A 23,482-nucleotide genomic window follows, 5' to 3' on the forward strand; every position below is an offset into this window, starting at 1 on the left:
AACTCTCGTCTACAGGGATTGCTACAGTGAGGTTGCTAATGACAAACCTGATATAAATAAAGTTGTATTCTATGAAAAAAGTCCTATTGAGGTTGAACTTGATTATTATCTGCACTGTCCAACACCTAAAAGAGATACTAATTCCGGATATCAAGAAGATTATTGCCGGATGTCCGTTCCACCACTACTAAAAACTGTTCCTCAATTCCTATTTAATGCAATAATAAAATTATATCATTCGTGCCTGATGATGTCCTACGTTTAGGTCGAAACTAACTAACAAATTTCCAATAAAGTTTATCTTTTAAAAGTGAAATAGTCTCTTTCATTCACGCATGCAAATTGAAACTTGAATATTTAACTTTTACATCTTCCTCTCGATTTAATACCTCCCCTGAAACGAGCGAATAGAAACACGAATAAAGCTTTTAAATGGGGCGTGCATAAAATGAGTTTGAAAGAAAATTTTTGATGTGTTTTGTACCCATTAAGTTTAAATATTGATCTCATTGTTAACATGTTGATATACAACCAATGTCACAGTATTGATATTGCAATACTCATACTGTGACATTGGTTGCATACTTTCAATGATGACGTCGTGTACGATAATTAATTAACACACCGTATTTCAACCTAAATTGTTTAAATCCCCGTATGACTTTAATTAATTCAATTTAACGACCGAAACTCACCTCCGACTACCTGAAACGAGGTCAATTTAAACGTTTCCATTTAAATACTTAAAGAGGTAGGTAGAGAAAACTGGAAATGGTTTAACTGATTCTAACTGGTAGAGTCGGTTTTGTTGGGAAAACGTTTGGGGTGGGTCGTGGTTTCAACAAACAAGAAATGAAGGGTGGGGAAAATACAAAAGAGGTGGCATGCGAAAACATGCCCCCTTTCTCAACCCCGTTTTAAAGGGGGCCATTATGCAAATATCACCCATAAACTCGTTCTTGTTGTATATACACGATACCCCGTATTTCCCATAAAATTTTTTTTACCTCCTTTTTTTTCTTTCTCTCTAATTTCTTCAAAGAGGTTGTAAAAAGATTCATAAATAACACAAAATTTCTTTTTTAGGTTTATTATCATGGGACATCAACGACTGCTTGATAGATTTAGAAAAAGAACTAGCTATTATAACGGAACAAGCACCGGAAGGAGAAGAAGCTAGATACGGTGAGTTGAAACATGTATTTTTTGATTCACCCAACGAGACGGTTAAAGATAAGAAAGTTTTTGACCTAAATAAGGCGAAATCTGATTACGGAGTTCGTTTTAATCCGTATTGTCAGGTTGAGGAGTCTTTTGCCAAAAAGTTTTTATCGTTGAAATGATGTAATTACTTTAAGTTTTAATTAACAAAGTTTATGACGCAACTTTAGTATTTGTTAGTTAAAGTGGGGTTTAATTGGGTTGATTCTTTTCTTGGTTTGGGTAACTCTGAATTATTTTAAAGGTTTTTTTATAAAGATTGAATTTATAATGATTGATCGGATATCATTGTTAAACTATCCTATAAGAAAGTTGATGAGAAGAAGGATGATGGCAAAGAAATTAGTAAAGAAGAGATTACAAAAGAGATCATAGAAATTATTGAAGAAGATGTCAAAAAGGATGCGACAGAAGTTAGCAAAGAAGATGTTAAAGAAAGCGAGACAAAAATGGTCAAAGATGATGTCAAAATGGATGCTAAAAAAGATTTAGTAGAAATTAGTAAAGAAGATATCAAAAAAGATGTCAAAATTGATGCTAAAGAAATTACCAAAGACGATAAAGAACTTAGCAAAGATGATGTCAAAATGGGTGTTGAAAAAGATGCTACAGAAATTAGCAAAGAAGATGTCAAAATAGATTCCAAAGGAGGAAATTATGATCTTTCATATCATAGATGGTGTGAAAAAGGAAATCAAAGATGATGTTAAAGTGGACGCCAAGAAAGATGCAACAGAAGTTAGCAAAGAAGATGTGAAAGCAGAGATCATGAGCGATGTCAAAATAGATGCTAAAGAAAGTAAGACAGAAATTATCAAAGATGATGCCAAAAAGGATATCAAAGATGATGTTAAAGTTGATACCAAAAAAGATGCGACAGAAATTAGCAAAGAAGTTGTCAAAGCAGATATCATGGACGATGTCAAAATAGATGCTAAAGAAAGTGAGACAGAAATTATCAAAGATGATGTTAAAATGGATGCCAAAAAAGATGCGACAGAAGTTAGCAAAGAAGATGTTAAAGAAAGTGTGAATAAAATGGTCAAAATAGATGCTAAAAAAGATATAGCAGAAATTAGTAAAGAAGATATCAAAAAAGATGTCAAAATTGATGCTAAAGAAATTACCAAAGATGATAAAGAACTTAGCAAAGATGATGTCAAAATGGGGGTTGAAAAAGATGCTACAGAAATTAGCAAAGAAGATGTCAAAATAGATTCCAAAGGAGGCGAGGAAGGAATTATCAAAGAAGATGACAAAAAGGACGAAAAAAAAGATGATCAAGAAATTAGAAAGGAAGATACTATAAAGGAGGTCAAAGAAGACGGTGAAAAAACTAGCAAAGAAGATGACGTTAAATCAGAAATAAAGAAAGATGATAAAGAAGATAAAGTTGAGTCTAAATTAGAAGAAAAACAAGATATTAAACATCAAAAAGATAAAGAAGAAAAATTAGGAGTTAAAGATAAGATTGTACAAGAAGATAAACTTCCAAAAGATAAAATAAACGATGCTAAAGAAGAAATGAAAGAATCAGTGAGCAAAGACATCAAAGAAATCAAAGATGATGTTAAGGCAGATCTTAAAACAGAAATTGAAGAAAAAGTAGACACCAAAACTGAGATTGAAAAACCAAAAGATATCGAAGATAAAGAAGAAATTAAAGAAGCCGTTAAAGATATTAAAGATCAAATAAACGATGATATTAAAGACGTAAAAGATGAAGTTAATGAGGTGATTAAAGATGCCAAAGAAATTAAAGAAAAAGTTAATGAGAAGAAAGATGATGAAAAAGTTGTTGTTGAAGATCGTGGCCCAACTCCTCCAAAAGATGAATCTAAAGAAGAAAAAGAGAAAATGATGGTGTCAGAAAATGATGCAAAAACAGAACCTTCAAAAGATGCTTCAATGGACTCTACTGAAGATATTGAGCAGGATGCAAAAGAAGTTAAAATTGAAAAATTAGAATTTGAAAAAATTGATTCTAAAGATGTCCAAAAAATTGATTCAAAAGAAGCACAAATATAAAAGATCATGAAGATAGCAGATCGAGTTCTTTAACAGAATTGCCTGAAATGTCTTCTGAACAAACTGTTCAAACGTACTGGGAAGCTGAAATAATTGATAAAATTGATTTAGGAAGGAAATCCCTCAAAGAACGGGAAGATGTCGCGAAAATAGTCGCAAGCGTAGCTGAGGTGCTAAAATCTGATGCTCCATTAGAAGAATTTGAAGGAAAAATTTCATTAAATATAACACCATGTCTTCAATACATCACCTCTTACACCACAGAATTAAGAGAAACCCACATCACAACGTTAGATTCACCAGTTACAGAATCAAAAATAATCAAAGAAGTTATCCATGAAGTCGATGAGGAGAGAAGAGATTCAAAAGCTTCTGATTTAATTAAAGAATCAAAAGAATTAATGGCAGCTACTTCACGGATGATTAAAGATATTAAAACTAAAAGTGATGACTTAGAGAGTGCTTCTGATTCTGGAACTGAATCATAGAATGTTGGTTATTGCTTCCAGTGAAGATGGAGGTGAAGAAATCGAAATTTGCCCGAAATGATTCCGAAAGGAGAGTTCCAAAAAATCAACTCTCGACATCGAAATATCTGATTATGAAAAATAAGAAATCGAAGTTAGTGTGAAAAAAATTATGAAATCAGAACAATCAAGAATATTTCCAGACAAATCAGAAAAATCAAGTCCGGAAGATAAAGAGAAATCGCCATTGCCAGTTTCTGATTTAACAGAAACAACTAAAGATAAAAAATCAGAACTGGAAAGTGAAGAAATTGCTGATTCTGGAAGATCAACTCTGGAAATAGACGATGCTAAAAGTTTGGCAACGTTAGAAACTCCCCATATAAAAGCAGCCTCAGATTCAGGGAGATCCACCCCTGACACAAAAAGCTTAGAAGAAACCAAGCAAATCGATGAAGAAATAAAACCATCAACTCAAGTTTTGCCCCAAGACCATGAAAAAATGCGAGGCTCAATTACCGAAATATCAGAAACTTTAACTTCAATAACCGAATTAAGAGATAAATATTCGAGCAAAGACGATTCATCTTGCGAGAAAATTTCCGATCAATTTGAAAAGTCGGGAAAATCAACGCCGGATGCGACCTAATCGATAATGTCTGGGAAATCAACGCCTTATACGAAAAACGGAAAACTCGAAGTGTTCAACTCCCGATTTGAAAGAGTTTGTAAGTTCTGGACAATCGTTAAAAGACGAACTGAAAGAGGCAGGCGAATGAAATGATTCGTTCTCGACGAAATCAGACGAAATCCTACTTTCTTATGATTCTTGTCAAATCAAAAATAAAGGAGATGAGAAAACTGAAAAGACTGGTGAGGTTAAGCAACCGAAGATACGATTGAAAAATCTGAGAGTGATTTGAAGGAGGACCAAAATGAAAAGTTACTTTTGAAAGATAAAGAAGATCCAATAAAAGATGAGTTCCAAAAAAATAAATTACAAGAAGATGAGAAATCCAGAACACCATCTCCTAGCTTGCAAGAAGATGATTTAGAGTGGAAATCATCGATTTGTGGCAAAAATTGAGGAAAAAAGAACATCTATAGCTGGAAAAAGTGATGAATTCATTTGTGGCAAGGTGGATAAAAAGGAAGAAAAGCTGCCTGGTTTGCAGAAAGATCAAACACCAGAAAGGAAAGATTCTTTGGGTGACACAAAATAAATTTCCATTGGCGAATTGAAAGATGAGAAGTCAAGGAGCCCATCTCCTGGTTTGCAGAAAGTTATCAACACTATCACTTAGTGCACGTAGTGAGAAGATTAACTGCTGAGTTTTAGATTCATTTATCCTAAGCTGATTAGCTGAAAACCAGTCAAAAATGCAACCCTGAGATCCAACCACACTAAACCATCTCCTAGCTTGCAAGAAGTTGATTTAGAGAGGAAATCATCTATTTGTGGGAAGATTGAGGAAAAAAGAACATCTATAGCTGGAAAAAGTGATGAATTAATTTGTGGCAAGGTGGACAAAAAAGAAGAAATGAAAGAAGACAAGCTGGCTGGTTTGCAGAAAGATCAAACACCAGAAAGGACAGATTTTTGGGTGACAGAAAAGATTCCATAGTTGAAAAGAAATTTTCTATTGGCGAATTGAAAGATGAGAAGTCAAGGAGCTCATCTCCTGGTTTGCAGAAAGATTCCATAACTGAACCAAAACTTTCCAGTGATGAGGCGAAAGATGGAATATCAGAAAAGATGGAAATTGCCGAGAAAAATTGTTATAAGTGAAGAGAAGTCAACAAGTCCATCTCCTGGTTTCTAGAAAGTTGCAAAAGATAAATTACAAGAAGATGAAAAAACTAGAACACCATCTCCTAGCTTGCAAGATGATTTAGAGAGGAAATCATCGATTTGTGGGAAGATTGAGGAAAAAAGAACATCTATAGCTGGAAAAAGTGATGAATTAATTTGTGGCAAGGTGGATAAAAAGGAAGAAAAGCTGCCTGGTTTGCAGAAAGATCAAACACCAGAAAGGACAGATTTTTGGGTGACAGAAAAGATTCCATAGTTGAAAAGAAATTTTCTATTGGCGAATTGAAATATGAGAAGTCAAGGAGCTCATCTCCTGGTTTGCAGAAAGATTCTATAACTGAACCAAAACTTTCCAGTGATGAGGCGAAAGATGGAATATCAGAAAAGATGGAAATTGCCGAAAAAAATTGTTATAAGTGAAGAGAAGTCAAGAAGTTCATCTCCTGGTTTCTAGAAAGTTGCAAAAGATAAATTACAAGAAGATGAAAAAACTAGAACACCATCTCCTAGCTTGCAAGAAGTTGATTTAGAGAGGAAATCATCGATTTGTGGGAAGATTGAGGAAAAAAGAACATCTATAGCTGGAAAAAGTGATGAATTAATTTGTGGCAAGGTGGATAAAAAGGAAGAAATGAAGGAACACAAGCTGCAGAAAGATCAAACACCAGAAAGGACAGATTTTTTGGGTGGCAGAAAGGATTCCATAGTTGAAAAGAAATTTTCTATTGGCGAATTGAAATATGAGAAGTCAAGGAGCTCATCTCCTGGTTTGCAGAAAGATTCCATAACTGAATCAAAACTTTCCAGTGATGAGGCGAAAGATGGAATATCAGAAAAGATGGAAATTGCAGAGAAAAATTGTTATAAGTGAAGAGAAGTCAAGAATTCCATCTCCTGGTTTCTAGAAAGTTGCAAAAGATAAATTACAAGAAGATGAAAAAACTAGAACACTATCTCCTAGCTTGTAAGAAGTTGATTTAGAGAGAAAATCATCCATTTGTGGGAAGATTGAGGAAAAAAGAACATCTATACCTGAAAAAAGTGATGAATTAATTTGTGGCAAGGTGGACAAAAAGGAAGAAATGAAAGAAGACAAGCTGCCTGGTTTGCAGAAAGATCAAACACCAGAAAGGACAGATTTTTGGGTGACAGAAAAGATTCCATAGTTGAAAAGAAATTTTCTATTGGCGAATTGAAATATGAGAAGTCAAGGAGCTCATCTCCTGGTTTGCAGAAAGATTCCATAACTGAACTAAAACTTTCCAGTGATGAGGCGAAAGATGGAATATCAGAAAAGATCGAAATTGCCGAGAAAAAGAAGTCAAGAAGTCCATCTCCTGGTTTCCAGAAAGACTGGAGTCCAGAAAAAAAAGATTCTATAACTGAGACGAAAGATGAAGTGTCGAAAAGCCCATCTCCTGATTTCAAGAAAGATGGGAGTCTTGAAAAAGAAGATTCCATAACAGAACAGGGACTTTCCATCAGTGGGGCGAATGATGACTTGTCAAAAAAGTTCATCTCCTGGATTACAGGAAGATGGAATTAATGGAAATTGGTGAAAAAAAATTATCCATAAGTGATGAGAAATCAAGAAGTCCAGATAAAAGAGACTCTATTTCTATCTCTGAGATGAAAGATGAAGTGTCAACAAGTTCATTTGTTGGATTACAAAAATATGGAGTACCAGAAAAGATGGAAATTGCCCAGAAAGGGTTATCTGTAACTGATGAAAAGTCAAAAACCCCATCTCCTAGTCTCCAAAAAGATGGGAGTCCAGAAAAGAAAGATTCTATAATTGAACCAAGACTTTCCAGTGGTGAGGCGAAAGATGGAAAAAATGGAATTTTTCATCTTAATCAGAAACGTTTATTATCAGGATTGATGTTATCAGCTATATTAAAAGACTAAGAAGTACTGTGAAAATTTAACATAAAGTTATTAAAATTCATTTTCTAAATTCCCATAATTTAATTAGTCTTAGTTGCTCTTCAACTCTACTCGCCATAAACCGTTATAACTAACCCAATTATCGTAGGTATGCTCCGTATAACTATGAACCACCACTCCTTACGGGTTTTAACCAGCACATTGTCTATTAATAATCCTTTCTAAATTAAAAAAGCAACCTAATTTTAATCAATTTGTGCTTTAATCATGTTAAAGGTGAAAGATTGATACAATACGCCTCAGAAAATTTAGTAACGGAAGTCCTCATCCATCCGGCAGTTAGCACCTTAGCTCAATGCATCAGAAATCTTCTAAGCAGCTTCACCAGACACAGACACATCATTCATGCTGGATACACTTTCGCCGCAAATGGTTCTTGGATTTTACAAGTAATTATAACACGTTTCTTTTGACGTTTTAATTGTTTTGTTGTTAATTTTTAGGATGGTACGTTCTCTTTAGTAGATTTTTCCGAAGCCTTCCAAGAGATTGAAGTTCAAAGAGTTATCCGAGCTTATGAAAACAGTATAAGCGTGGACGTTCATTGCGCCGCTGAAGGCGATTGGATCAAACTGCCCAAAGAATCATTCTCCAAGCACTGTAAAGTTCGTTTAAATCCAGTTGATGTGCTGACATCCGGAAGCCCTTCAATCAACAACTTCCTAAATTACCTCTCTCCATTCTTAGTACCTGCCGATGTTGAATCTTTATTAGAATGTTCAGACGTTGTCGGAAACATCAGATTTTCGCATCCAACCTTGTACATTTTTCCTGGAGGACAAGGAGACGCCGCACTTTTTGGAATAAATGGTTTCAACATGTTGCTTGATGGAGGTTTTTCGCGGAAAGCTTGCTTTTGGGATTTCGTTAGACATTTAGACCGATTAGATGCGGTTCTTATGACAAGACTTAATAATGGAAATATCTCCGGATTGAGCGCCGTTCTTAAAAGAAAAATGCAAAACGCTTTGTATCCGCAAATAGGGCACTTCTTTTGCAACGTACAGGAAAGAAAGTCGCTTTTAAGCCCGGATGGGGATAAAGATAAAGATCCTCTTTTAATAAATCTCCTCGATGAAGGTCAAGACATCATTACCAACTTGAAAAAGTTAAATCTTTCACCGCAGGTGTGTTATAGAGACTCTGAGCCGATTAATCTTTATCATAAAGTGGGACATGGTACTTTAGATATGTACGTTTTGAGTCCTTCGAGGGATTCTAAGGAAGTTAAAGAGTTTCTTTATAAATGGAATGGTAATGATCAAAAGTTGTTTGCGACGATTCATAAATCGAGTAGTAAAGAGTTTCAATTTCCTCTGCAAAATCTTGTTTCAATTTGTTGTTTACTCGTTTGGCAGCCAGCTAATCCGGAGGATAATATCACGAGGATTCTTTATCCGGGATCGAGTCCTCAACATAAAATCTTTGAGGGTTTGGATAAGCTAAAAACTTTGGAGTACATCAAACATCCGGTTTGCAGCGAAACTAAGCTCGTTTCAAGTTCCTCGATAATTGGGTTAAAAGGAAAACAGTTAAAAGATTCTTCGTTGGAAAAGATTATTCAAGAACCGAAGAAGATTGAAAAACCCAAAGAAAAATTGAAACAAAAAATCGAAAATAAAGATGAAATTAATGGAACCATCTCGGAAGAAGATAAAACCGTTAAGAAATCCGATTCGACCGACAGCGATAAGAGTCAGAAAGTTGAGAAGAAGAAGCCTGATGATAAACCAACGAAACCGAAACGTGAAGAAAAACCAAAACCGAAACCCAAAGAAAAACCGAGTGAAAAAAGAAAACAACCACCAAATATGAGTGAGAAGAAAACATCTCCTACCACGCCGAAGAAATCCATCGAAACGAAACTTAATGGTGATGCAAAATTAAAACCGAAAATATCTCCAAGCGCAACCCCAGCGAAAAGTGCTAAAGAAGCAACGAATCGTAAAGTGATAGAGTCCAAAAAGCAAGCCAAAAAAGATACTCCAAAACCCAAAGAAGCCGAAAAACCAAAAGATTCAAAACCAGAAAGAAAGCCGATTTCAAGACGACCAAAAGCTGCGTCTCCAAACGCTCGTCAAGTTGGTAGTCCTCAAAAGAAAATTAATGGGGTGCAAAAACCAGATAGTATAATCAAAAAAGCTAAATTAGATAAAGAGGGTACTACAGATTCAAGCACTGTTAGTACACCATCAGCTGATCAAGTTAAAGATTTAACAAAATTAACCCCCGAAGAAATAGAACAATTAAAAGCACAAGAACTTGCCGACTTAAAAGAGGAACAAGAAGTTGTAAAAGAAATTGAGGCAGTTTTTCGAAAAAGTGAAGGCGAAGAAGATAACGACACCGAATTAAGAAAAATCAAAGATATCTCAATTGATGATAAAACAGAACCCGAAGAATATCTCATCATTGAGAAAGAAGAAGTCGATTCTTTGGAAATTAAAGAAGATGAAACTCAAAAACACGCGAGGGATAGCGAAGAATCCGAAAAGCAGAGGAGATTAAGTGATGAAGAAATAAAAGAGAAAGTTGATGAAGAAAAAATTAAAATTGATGAAGTTGAAATTAAGATTGAAAAGGAGAAAATTGAGGAAGAAATTAAAGATGTGGAAATAAAAGCGAAAAAATCTGATGAAATCGAAGAAAAAAAAGAAGATACTTTAAAAGAAGGTTCGATAACGAGTCCCGAAAAAATTCCTGACGTTGACCAAGAACAAAACGTTGCATTAGAATCACAACCCGACGAAAAATTCTCAACAACAATTGAATCTGGAGCCACAACGGCCCCCACACTTCCCGAAGACGAACGAATCCCATTGGACGAAATCAAAGAAGACGATCAAATCGAAGAAAAACACGTCAAAGAAGACACGAAAGAAAAAGACGTCCCGATCATCGAATTACCACCCAAATCAACCGACATCGAAGGATCCCCAAAAATCCCCCCAACAATCGGAGGAATCAAATTAGATAAACAAATAATAAGAGACATTGTTAAAACTCCCGATGAAGTCGCCGATCTTCCAGTACACGAAGAAGCCGATATCGACCAATACCCAGATGTTATGAAAACTAGCTTAAATGATAACGATAAAAAGAAATTGGGGGAAATTTCAACGGCTAAAGATGTTTCTAAAAACGAAGTTGAGTTTCAAAAATTAGTCGATAGAGAGGAAGATGAAAATAAGTTAAGCGATGAGATTAAAGAAATTAAAGATAAGGTTCGTGAAAGTAATTTGAAAGAGTTGGATGGGATTTTAAAAGATTCTGATGGATTAAAAGATGCGCAAGAAATTAAGGATAAAGAAGGGGGGAAAGAGTTGGATGATGAATCTAAAGAAGAAGATGAGTTAAAAGATGAAATTAATGAAAAGGATAAAATCGATTTAATTAAAGAAAGTGTAAAAGAAGATGACAAAGAAATTGCCAAAGATGATGTAAAAGATGCTAAAGAAGTGGTGGAAGAAATTAGTAAAGATGATGTTAAAATTGATGCTAAAGAAAGTGAGATTGAAATTTCCAAAGAAGATGGCAAAAAAATTGGCGAAGATGATGTCAAAATTGATGCAAAAGATGATGCCAAAAAAGAAATTGATGTTAAAGACGATGAAACTAAAGTTACCAAAGAAGAAATTGGCAAAGATGTTGTCAAAAAGGATGCCCAAGAAGATGGAACAGAAATTACCAAAGAAGATACCAAAAAAGATATCGTGGAAGGGGTCAAAATTGATGTTAAAGAAGACGAAACAGAAATTATTAAAGAAGATGGCAAAGAAATTAGCAAAGATGACGTCGAAAAAGAAGTCAGCGATGTCAAAATGGATGCTAAACAAGATGAGATTGAAATTACCAAAGAAGATGATCGCAAGAAAGATATAGATGATGTTAAAAAGGATGTTAAAGAAGATGAGGCAGAAATTATTAAAGAAGATGATGTTAAAAAGGATGTCAAAGAAGAGGAGATAAAAGTTATTGAAGAAAATGGTAAAGAAAGTGATAAAGTTGAAGTTAAAACGGATGCCAAAGACGATGAGGCAGAAATAACCAAAGAAGATACCAAAAAAGATATCATAGAAGATGTGAAAGTTGCTGCTAAAGATGTTGTGGCGGAAATTTCCAAAGAAGATACCAAAAAGGATGTCGTAGAAGATGTGCAACTTGCTGCTAAAGATGCTGTGACAGAAATTGCCAAAGAAGACATTAAAATTGATGCTAAAGAAGTTGCGATGGAAGTTACCAAAGAAGATACCAAAAAAGATCTCACGGAAGATGTTAAAATTGACGCTAAAGATGTTGCGATGGAAGTTACCAAAGAAGATACCAAAAAAGATCTCACTGAAGATGTTAAAATTGATGCTAAAGAAGTTGCGATGAAAATTACCAAAGAAGATACCAAAAAAGATCTCACGGGAGATGTTAAAATTGATGCTAAAGAAGTTGCGATGGAAATTACCAAAGAAGACACTAAAAAAGATCTCGCTGAAGATGTTAAAATTGATGCTAAAGAAGTTGCGATGGAAATTGCCGCAGAAGATACCAAAAAAGAAATGTTAGAAGATGTCAAAATTGATGCTAAAGAAGATACGGCAAAAATTATCAAAGAAGATGACATAAAAATTAGTAAAGGTGATGTTAAAATCGATGCCAAAGAAGATAAACCGGAAGTTATCAAAGAAGATGTTAAAAAAGACATCATGGGCGATGTTAAAATAGATGCTAAAGAAGATGTGACAGAAATTACGAAAGAGGATGGCAAAGAAATGAGTAAAGGTGATGCTAAAGAAGATACTATCCAAGAAGATATGAAAAAAGATGTCGCGGGCGAAGTCAAAATAGATGTTAAAGAAAGTGCAACTGAAATTATTAAAGAAAATAGCAAAGAAATTAGCAAAGATGATATCAAAGTGGATGCCAAGGAAGTTGTGGCAGAAGTTAGCAAAGAAGATGTTAAAAAGGATGTCGAAGACGATGTCAAAATCGATACAAAAAAAGATGAGTCAGAAATTATCAAAGAAGACGAGAAAGTAATTAGTAAAGATGATGTCAAAGTAGATGCCAAGGAAGTTGTGACAGATATTAGTAAAGAAGATGTTAAAAAGGATGTCAAAGACGATGTTAAAATCGATGCAAAAAAAGATGAGTCAGAAGTTATCAAAGAAGACGAGAAAGTAATTAGTAAAGATGATGTCAAAGTAGATGCCAAGGAAGTTGTGACAGATATTAGTAAAGAAGATGTTAAAAAGGATGTCAAAGACGATGTTAAAATCGATGCAAAAAAAGATGAGTTAGAAATTAGCAAAGAAGACGAGAAAGTAATTAGTAAAGATGATGTCAAAGTAGATGCCAAGGAAGTTGTGGCAGATATTAGTAAGAAAGATGTTAAAGAGGATGTCAAAGACGATGTTAAAATCGATGCAAAAAAAGATGAGTCAGAAATTAGCAAAGAAGACGACAAAGTAACTAGTAAAGATGATGTTAAAATGGATGCTAAAAAAGTTGAGGCAGAAACTAGCAAAGAAGACGACAAAGTATCTAGTAAAGAAGTTGTTAAAAAGGATGTCGAAGACGATGTCAAAATCGATACAAAAAAAGATGAGTTAGAAATTAGCAAAGAAGACGACAAAATAACTAGTAAAGATGATGTTAAAAAAGTTGAGGCAGAAACTAGCAAAGATGATGTCAAAATTGATGCTGAAGTAGTTGAAACAGAAATTACTAAAGTAGATGTCAAAAAAGATGAGACAGAAATTAGCAAGAAAGATGATAAAGTAATTAGCAAAGAAGATGTTAAACCCGATACCAAGGATGATGTTAAAGAAGATGTAAAAAAAGATGATGACATAAAAGATGATGACAAAATAGATGCCAAAGCAGTTGTTGCAGAAATTAGTAAAGAGAATGATGAAAAAATTAGCAAAGATGATGATAAAGTTGATATCAAAGAGGATAGCACAGAAACTAGCGAAGTTGCCAAAGTTGATATTAAAGACGATGGCAAAAAGGATGTGAAAGAAGATAACAAAGATATTGCTAAAGGAGATGTCAAAAAGGACGTTAGTGAAGATGATGCAGTAATTGGTAAAGAAGATGTCAAATTGGATACCAAAGATGATGTTAAAAAAGATGTGAAGGAAGATGACAAAGAAGTTAGCAAAGAAGATGTTAAAAAGGATATTAAAGACGATGTTAAAAAAGATGAAAAAGATGATGGCAAAGAAATTAGTAAAGAAGATATTACAAAAGAGACCGTAGAAATTATTAAAGAAGATGTCAAAAGGGATGGCAAAGATGATGACATAGAAATTACCAAAGAAGATGTCAAAAAGGATATTAAAGATGATGTTAAAGTGGATGACAAAAAAGATGCGACAGAAGTTAGCAAAGAAGATGTGAAAGTAGATGCTAAAGAAAGTGAGGCAGAAATTATCGCAGATGATGTCAAAAAGGATATCAAAGATGATGTTAAAGTGGAATCCAAAACAGATGTCACAGAAGTTAGTAAAGAAGATGTGAAAGTAGATACCATGAGTGATGTTAAAATAGATGCTAAAGAAAGTAAGACAGAAATTATGAAAGATGATGTGAAAAAGGAAATCAAAGATGATGTTAAAGTTGATACCAAAAAAGATGCGATAGAAGTTAGCAAAGAAGATGTCAAAGCAGATATCTTGGACGATGTCAAAATAGATGCTAAAGAAAGTAAGACAGAAATTATCAAAGATGATGCCAAAAAGGATATCAAAGATGATGTTAAAGTTGATACCAAAAAAGATGCGACAGAAGTTAACAAAGAAGATGTCAAAATAGATGCTAAAGAAAGTGGGACAGAAATTATCAAAGATGATGTTAAAATGGATGCCAAAAAAGATGCGACAGAAGTTAGCAAAGAAGATGTTAAAGAAAGTGAGAATAAAATGGTCAAAATAGATGCTAAAAAAGATATAGCAGAAATTAGTAAAGAAGATATCAAAAAAGATGTCAAAATTGATGCTAAAGAAATTACCAAAGATGATAAAGAACTTAGCAAAGATGATGTCAAAATGGCTGTTGAAAAAGATGCTACAGAAATTAGCAAAGAAGATGTCAAAATAGATTCCAAAGGAGGCGAGGAAGGAATTATCAAAGAAGATGACAAAAAGGACGAAAAAAAAGATGATCAAGAAATTAAAAAGGAAGATACTATAAAGGAGGTCAAAGAAGATGGTGAAAAAACTAGCAAAGAAGATGACGTTAAATCAGAAATAAAGAAAGATGATAAAGAAGATAAAGTTGAGTCTAAATTAGAAGAAAAACCAGATATTGAAGATCAAAAAGATAAAGAAGAAAAATTAGAAGTTAAAGATAAGATTGTACAAGAAGATAAACTTCCAAAAGATAAAATAAGCGATGCTAAAGAAGAAATGAAAGAATCAGTGAGCAAAGACATCAAAGAAATCAAAGATGATGTTAAGGCAGATCTTAAAACAGAAATTGAAGAAAAAGTAGACACCAAAACTGAGATTGAAAAACCAAAAGATATCGAAGATAAAGAAGAAATTAAAGAAGCCGTTAAAGATATTAAAGATCAAATAAACGATGATATTAAAGACGTAAAAGATGAAGTTAATGAGGTGATTAAAGATGCCAAAGAAATTAAAGAAAAAGTTGATGAGAAGAAAGATGATGAAAAAGTTGTTGTTGAAGATCGTGGCCCAACTCCTCCAAAAGATGAGTCTAAAGAAGAAAAAGAGAAAATGATGGTGTCAGAAAATGATGCAAAATCAGAACCTTCAAAAGATGGTTCAATGGACTCTACTGAAGATGTTAAGCAGGATGCAAAAGAAGTTAAAATTGAAAAATTAGAATTTGAAAAAATTGATTCTAAAGATGTCCAAAAAGTTGATCCAAAAGAAGCACTCAGTATAAAAGATCATGAAGATAGCAGATCGGGTTCTTTAACAGAATCGCCTGAAATGTCTTCTGAACAAACTGTTCAAACGTACCGGGAAGCTGAAATAATTGATAAAATTGATTTAGGAAGAAAATCCCCCAAAGAACGGGAAGAAGACGTCGCGAAAATAGTCGCGAGCGTAGCTGAGGTGCTAAAATCTGATGCTCCATTAGAAGAATTTGAAGGTAAAATTCCATTAAATATAACACCATTTCCTCAATACACCACTTCTTACACCACAGAATTAAGAGAAACCCACATCACAACGTTAGATTCCCCAGTTGCAGAATCAAAAATAATCAAAGAAGTTATCCATGAAGTCGATGAAGAGAGAAGAGATTCAAAAGCTTCTGATTTAATTAAAGAATCCCAAGAATTAATGGCAGCCACTTCACGGATGATCAAAGATATTAAAACTAAAAGTGATGACTTAGAGAGTGCTTCTGATTCTGGAACTGTTCATAGAATGTTGGTTACTGCTTCCAGTGAAGATGGAGGTGAAGAAATCGAAATTTGCCCGAAAGGATCGATCACCTTCTCGAAAAGCTCCGAGAGTTCCGGAAAATCAACTCCCGAAATCAAAATATCTGATTATGAAAAATCAGAAATCGAAGTTAGCGAGAAAAAAATTATGAAATCAGAACAATCAAGAATATCTCCAGACAAATCAGAAAAATCAAGTCCGGAAGATAAAGAGAAATCGCCATCACCAGATTCTGGTTTAACAGAAACAACTAAAGATAAAAAATCAGAACCGGAAAGTAAAGAAATTGCTGATTCTGGAAGATCAACCCCAGAAATAGACGATGCTAAAAGTTTGGCAACGTTAGAAGCTCCCCATATAAAAGCAGCTTCAGATTCAGGGAGATCCACCCCTGACACAAAAAGCTTAGAAGAAACCAAGCAAATCGATGAAGAAATAAAACCATCAACTCAAGTTTTGCCCCAAGACCACGAAAAAATGCGAGGCTCAATTACCGAAATATCAGAAACTTTAACTTCAATAACCGAATTAAGAGATAAATCTTCGAGCAAATCCGATTCATCTTGCGAGAAAATTTCCGATCAATTTGAAAAGTCGGGAAAATCAACACCAGATGTGACCCAATCGATAATGTCTGGAAAATCAACCCCCGATATGAAAACGGAAGACTCGAAGTGTTCAACTCCCGATTTGAAAGAGTTTGTAAGTTCTGGACAATCGTTAAAAGACGAACTGAAAGAGGCAGGCGAACGAAAGGATTCGTTCTCGACGAAATCAGACGAAATCCCACCTTCTTATGATTCTTGTCAAATCAAAGATAAAGGAGATGAGAAAACTGAAAAGACTGATGAGGTTAAACAAACCGAAGATACGATTGAAAAGTCTGAGAGTGATTTGAAGGAGGACCAAAATGAAAAGTTACTTTTGAAAGATAAAGAGGATAATATTCTTAAACCAATAAAAGATGAGTTGCAAAAAGATAAATTACAAGAAGATGAAAAAATTAGAACACCATCTCCTAGCTTGCAAGAAGATGATTTAGAGAGGAAATCGTCGATTTGTGGGAAAATTGAGGAAAGAAGAACATCTATAGTTGGAAAAAGTGATGAATTAATTTGTGACAAGGAGGATAAAAAGGAAGAAAAGCTACCTAAAGATTCTTTGGGTGATACAAAAGAAATTTCCATTGCCGAATTGAAAGATGAGAAGTCTCCTGGTTTGCAGAAAGATGGGAGTCCAGAAAAGAAAGATTCCATAACTGAACCAAAACTTTCGAAAGATGGAATATCAGAAAAGATTGCCGAGAAAAGATTGTCCATAAGTGAAGAGAAGTCAAGAAGTCCATCTCCTGGTTTCCAGAAAGAGGGGATTCCAGATAAAAAAGATTCTATAGTTGAGACGAAAGATGAAGAAATGTCGAAAAGTCCATCTCCTGGATTACAGGAAGATGGAATGCCTGAAAAGATGGAAATTGGCGAAAAAAGATTATCTATAACTGATGAGAAATTAAGAAGTCCATCTCCTGGTTACCAAAAAGATGGGAGTCCAGATAAAAGAGACTCTGAGATGAAAGATGAAGTGTCAACAAGTTCATCTGTTGGATTACAAAAAGAGGGAGTACCAGAAAAGACTGAAAGTGATGAAATGTCAAAAAGCCCATCTCCTGGTCTCCAGAAAGATGAACCAATACTTTCCAGTGGTGAGGTGAAAGATGAAGTTTCAAGAAGTTCATTACAAAAAGATGGAATACCGGAAAAGATAGAAATTGCTGAGAAAAGATTGTCCATAAGTGACGAAAAGGAAAAAAGTTCATCTCCTGGTCTCCAGAAAGATGAACCAATACTTTCCAGTGGTGAGGTGAAAGATGAAGTTTCAAGAAGTTCATTACAAAAAGATGGAATACCGGAAAAGATAGAAATTGCTGAGAAAAGATTGTCCATAAGTGACGAAAAGGAAAAAACTCCATCTCCTGGTTTGCAAAAAGATGGGAGTACAGAAAGGAAAGATTCCATAACTGAACCAAGACGTTCCAGTGGTGATGAAGTGTCGAAAAGTTCATCTCCGGGATTGCAAAAAGATGAAATACCAGAAATTGCTGAAAAAAGATTGTCCATAAATGACGAAAAGACAAAAAGTTCATCTTCTTGTTTGCAAACAGATGAGAGTTCAGAGAAAAAAGATTCCATAACTGAACCAAGACGTTCCAGTGGTGATGAAGTGTCGAAAAGTTCATCTCCGGGATTGCAAAAAGATGAAATACCAGAGATTGCTGAAAAAAGATTGTCTATAAGTGACGAAAAGGCAAAAAGTTCATCTCCTGGTTTGCAAAAAGATGGGAGTCCAGAAAGGAAAGATTCCATATCTGGAAAAACACTTTCTATTTCAGAGGCGAAAGATGAAAAAGTGGAAATTAGCGAAAAAAGATTGTGCATAAGTGATGAAAAGGCAATAAGTTCATCTCCTGGTTTGCAAAAAGATGGGAGTCCAGAAAGGAAAGATTCCATAATTGGAACAACACTTTCTGTTTCAGAGGCGAAAGATGAAAAAGTGGAAATTAGCGAAAAAAGATTGTCCATAAGTGATGAAAAGTCACAAAGTCCATCTCCAGGTTTGCAGAAAGATGGAACACCAGAAAGGAAACTTTCCATCATCGAATTACAAAAAGATGCAATCGGAAAAATAGATGAGAAACGTCTTTCTATAAGTGACGATAAACCAAGAAGTTTCCAAAAAGATGAAATGGCTGAAGAAAAATCAAAAACCCCTTCACCACCTATCCCTAAATCGGATCTTTCCATCTCTGAAGAAAAATGTATTCTCAAAGAAGGAAAAATTGAAGAACAAGATAAACAAGATGGTTCACCTGGTGTTCAACAAAGTGCAACAATAATTAAAGAAACATCACAAGTGATAGAAGAGAAATTATCAACATCATCATCTTCTGAATTAAAAGATGAAAAGTCTACAACATCAACAGAAGAATCTGTTTTATCTGAAAAAATTAAATCAGGAATTGAAGATAAAGATGTAAAGGAAATTAAAGATGTTAAGGAAATTAAAGATGTTAAAGAAATTAAAGATGTTAAAGATATTAAGGAAATTAAAGATATTAAAGAAGATAAAGATAGTTCCTCATGTGTTGAAGTTGATGGAAAAGAAGAAAAATCATTACAGGGTGGTTTAAAAATAGAAGAGAAATCGGAAGAAAGTAAAAAACTAGAATCTAGTCTAAAAAGTGATATTATATCATCCCCAGTTCCTCAAATAACTTCAAAAGACCAACCTAAAGAAATAAAATCAACAAGTGCAATCCTAAATATTGTTGAAGATACATTAAAAGAATTAGATGGATTAATTGAGAATAAAGAAATAAAAATAAAAAAGGAAGAAGTTAAGATTGAAGAATTAAAAATGATTGAAACTGAAGCCAAATCGTCTGTGATAGTAGAAGGTATAGGAAAGGAAGAAAAGAAGACTGAAGAAGACTCAGGTTTAAAGACTGGCTTAGAAGATTTAAAGAAAAAAGATCCGATCGCTGTAACGACGGATTTTCTAACGACTGAAATAGCGAAAATGCAAAAAGAGTTGGGTTACGCGGGAACTTCGAAAGATGAAACGTTGAGTTTGAGTGGAAAATCAACGCCGGATATCGCCGACGTTGAACGGATCAAAGAAATCCAAGAAACGTTGAAATACGAGAAACATATCCCGGGTCATTCTACGCCACCCACAGTGCCTGTTAGCCCGATCGTTAAAGATTTATCACAACAGGTTGAGCAAAAACCAATTTCAGAAGCAAAATTTAAAGAAGATTTAAGAAGTTCAACTCCCGGTAGTGATGACTTCGAACAAAGCGATTTTAGCTCGAGTCAAATGTCCAGGGTACCAAATTTATTAGAAGATAGAGATAGCGAAGACGAAGACATCCTAGGATCTCCAACTTCCGTCACATCCCAATTGGGGCACTCCCCCCAATACGAATTCGAATCCGAGAAAAAGGATCAAATGACTTCTTCGTTTTATGGAACTCTCCCATCAGATCCCACATACAAACCCGGAAGATTCCTAGAAGACTCCGATTTAGACTTTGAAAAAGCTATGCAAGAACACCGACAAGCTCGCGGGGAAGATTTAGCCGCGACATCTTTTGACAAACCAAAAAGTGTTAAGAAAGAGGAAAGTTTGATGACGTCGAGTTTTATCGGGGAATTACCAACTCATAAAGAAGAAGAAAAGAAAGACGAAAAGAAGAAGGATCCCATTGAATCGTGGGGGAAACCCTTAGGGTTGCCGAGCCCCGCGCCTCCATCAGACAATAAAGGAACGCCGAAGAAAGAAAAGAAACTCCCCGCTAACGTTACAGCCAAAAACAAATTGAACGATGATAAAAAACGGTCGGAATCGCCATCGAAGTATGATAAAAAGAAAAAATTAAATCCTATTTATGTTGATTTAACTTACGTTCCTCATCATGGAAACTCGAATTATTCTTACGTTGATTTCTTTAAACGAATTCGTGCAAGATATTATGTTTTTTCGGGTATCGAACCGAGCAAAGAAGTTTATAACGCTTTATTAGAAGCGAAACAAAGTTGGGAAGATAAAGAATTGGGTAAGTTTTATTATTAAATAAATATGTAATTTGTTATTAACATAAATTAATTTAAAACTGTGTTGAGAGATATCCGAGATGATGTAAAAGGTTAACAGAAATACAGGGTTAGTATAAAAGAATCCTCGGGGAACTCCATCTAGATGGACATTTATAGTTGGAAAGAGTCATGAATTAATTTGTGACAACACCTGGCTGGTTTGCAGAAAGATCAAACACCAGAAAGAGAAGATTCTTTGGATGGCAGAAAAGATTTCATAGATGAAAAGAAATTTTGCATTGGCGAATTGAAAGATGTGAAGTCAAGGAGTCCATCTCCTGGTTTGCAGAAAGATGGGAATCTAGAAACGAATGATTCCATAACTTAACCAACTTTTCAGTGGTGAGGTGAAAGATGGAAAAGATGGGATGTCAAAAAAAGATGGAAATTGCCGAGAAAAGATTGTCCATAAGTGAAGAGAAGTCAAGAAGTCCATCTCTTGGTTTCCAAAAAGATGGGAGTCCAGATAAAAAAGATTCCATACCTGAGACGAATGATGAAATATCAAAAAGTCCATCTCCAGATTTTCAGTTAGTATTACAGATAGGATAATAAATGACATGTCTATAGATAGAGAAAATACTCAAATTTTAGCACATTATAAATATTCTATGTAGGTTCCTCGAGTAACATGACAGATGTCTCAATGATAGACAAGTTTAGTCCATACATGCTGCGATGTGTCTAAATAATGCGTCTTCTGAATTCACTCAGTGTTGTAGGTAGTGCCGAGGGAGTTCCTCAGGGAGCTCCATCTTGTTGGTATATAAAGTCATAGTTTTTTCATGATAGAATAATGGTACATACACTTTTATGCTGGATACGGCACAAAAAACATTCAATTTTTGAGAATCCCATACATGTTGGATAATGCCATGAGGATTTTCCGTTCCCCATATCCGAATGTTGTGACGGTTCACCTTGCCACTTAAATGAAATGTCTCCATTGCTTCCTACGTACAGAAACTAACATAGGTCTACTTGACATAGTCATTTGGTCATAAACTTTGTACCATCTGTATACGATACGGTTTGAATCGCAATTGCTTACGCAAAATTTTCCACGTAGTTTTCTGCGGAATACAAAGTTTACGACCTGCCTTACTGGTGCATCACTGCTACATGAGTTACAAAAAGATGGAGTACCAGAAAAGATGGAAATTACCGAGGAAAAGACTATCTCTTGGTTTGCAAAAAGATGGACTCACCAATCCGTCTAGCCAGCGGTAAAATCCTGCTGGGCTTCTTGCTGTAGAATAATCTTTTCCAAATGAATAGCTTCTTCAACAAAAAAACCCAACAGAAGATGGACTTGGGAAGTGCAGATGGTCATACTAGAAATGAAATAGATTTTCTAATAACACACAAGATGCAAATAATCGAAGATGACCACAGAATGGTTCGAGCAAAAATTATACATAAGTAAAGAAAGGAAGAAGATGGTCAAAAAACGTGTGATCATAATCTGGGCTTACCCAAAAGACATAACAGGTTTCCAACAATGTATTACGAACGTATTGGAAAACCTCAATCCACATGGAAACATCGATAATCTTAATGACTCGATAGTTGCAGCATACAAAAGAGTTAAAAGAGCTACTGTAAAAAAAAACAGTCTAACTGCTGTGCAAGAGATGCAACGATGAGGGGAGATGAGAGGTCAAAAATCGAGCTCTCTGTGTCGAGAGCCATAAGGAAAGATATTAGAACTTGTATTAAAAAGAAGATCGAACAAACTATACTGAAAAGGTCTTGCGCAGAAGACTGGGTATTGGGAGAAGAGGCTGTGGAGGATGTTTACCAGCTGCTGTACAGGGTGTCCAAATTTCGATGGGTTTGCAGGGTATCTCAATTATTATGAAAGATAGAAAGTTGCGGCTTTCGCGAACCTGAGCTACTTTTTTGTGAAACTTACAATGGCGCAAACCAAATTTTCATAGCCCTCTTCGTTTTTGATATACAGGAGTGTTTCAAAATTTACGATTTTCATTCACCTCCTGTATCTCGGATATCCGGAAACGTAAAAACGAGTTCTAATAGATTTTTTCACGTAGAATCCAATGGTGCACGTAGAATTTTTCTAGTCATCACGGTTTTTGAGTTATAAAGAGTTACGTATTTTAGAAGTTGAGTATTCAGTATTTGAGTTGTGTTTATAACTCAAAAACCGTGATGACTAGAAAAATTCTACGTGCACCGTTGGATTCCACGTGAAAAAATCTAATAGAACCCGTTTTTACTTTTTTACTAAGTTTCCGCATAGCCGAGATACAGGAGGTGTCTGAAAATCGTAAATATCAAACACTCCCTGTATATCAAAAACGAAGAGGGTTATGAAAATTTGGTTTGCGCCATTGTAAGTTTCACAAAAAAGTAGCTCAGGTTCGCGAAAGCCGCAACTTTCTATCTTTCATAATAACTGAGATACCCTGCAAACCCATCGAAATTTGGACACCGTGTACAAAAGTCGATGTGGTAACAGTATGAAATTAGATCCGGAACCAGACATACTATCAGCGGAAATGAACATTACAAAGCAAGGATCTGAAAAATTTCCAGATATTTCGCTGGAGGAGATTGAATTTGCTCTAAGAAAGACCAAAAATAATAGAGCACCGGGAAAAGATTCTGTGGATACGGACGCAATAAAGATAGGTGATCCTATATTTGTCAACTTCATAAAAAATCCTTTAAAATGAGTCCAAACTCGACGTATTTAACTTTAATATTAATGAAGATACAATCACTTCCGGTTTGAAACGTCAACGTCAATTTTGACATATTCGTCATCTTCATTAAAAAGCCTTTAAAATTAGTCCAAAGATGACGCACTTATCTCAAAAAACAAAAAGGTTAGAGTAAAAAACATTAAACCCGAAGTTAGCAACGGGCAAAAGAATATAGAAGAATATATCAAAAAGACGTTGACTGTTCAAA

At 34.8% G+C, this 23,482-nt stretch overlaps 2 protein-coding genes across 3 annotated transcripts in view; both read left to right on the top strand.

The window, feature by feature from the left end:
• The window catches only part of LOC111422262 (futsch), a 56,976-nt gene that overhangs the window by 29,344 nt on the left and 4,150 nt on the right, over nt 1-23,482 (top strand). The window contains exons 2-5 of one of the 2 annotated variants that reach the window (XM_071195407.1): nt 1,087-1,185; nt 7,693-7,865; nt 7,920-15,594; nt 15,652-20,505. In XM_071195407.1, coding sequence (XP_071051508.1) covers nt 1,087-1,185; nt 7,693-7,865; nt 7,920-15,594; nt 15,652-20,505 — 12,801 coding nt within the window. Of the gene's footprint in view, nt 1-1,086; nt 1,186-7,692; nt 7,866-7,919; nt 20,506-23,482 lie in introns of both variants that reach the window. The other variant, XM_071195406.1, reaches the window with a different exon arrangement.
• LOC139429565 (uncharacterized protein PF3D7_1120000-like) lies at nt 1,864-3,264 on the top strand. Its single transcript, XM_071195410.1, has one exon. It carries the CDS (start codon nt 1,879-1,881, stop codon nt 3,247-3,249), a length of 1,371 nt encoding a protein of 456 aa, XP_071051511.1. The 5' UTR covers nt 1,864-1,878; the 3' UTR covers nt 3,250-3,264.

This window comes from Onthophagus taurus, chromosome 3 (assembly GCF_036711975.1).
Source record: "Onthophagus taurus isolate NC chromosome 3, IU_Otau_3.0, whole genome shotgun sequence".
NCBI lineage: Eukaryota > Metazoa > Arthropoda > Insecta > Coleoptera > Scarabaeidae > Onthophagus > Onthophagus taurus.

What these genes read in the sequence shown, in the direction of transcription:
- LOC139429565 (XM_071195410.1), top strand. Translation starts at nt 1,879, where the DNA reads ATGATCTTTCATATCATAGATGGTGTGAAAAAGGAAATCAAAGATGAT.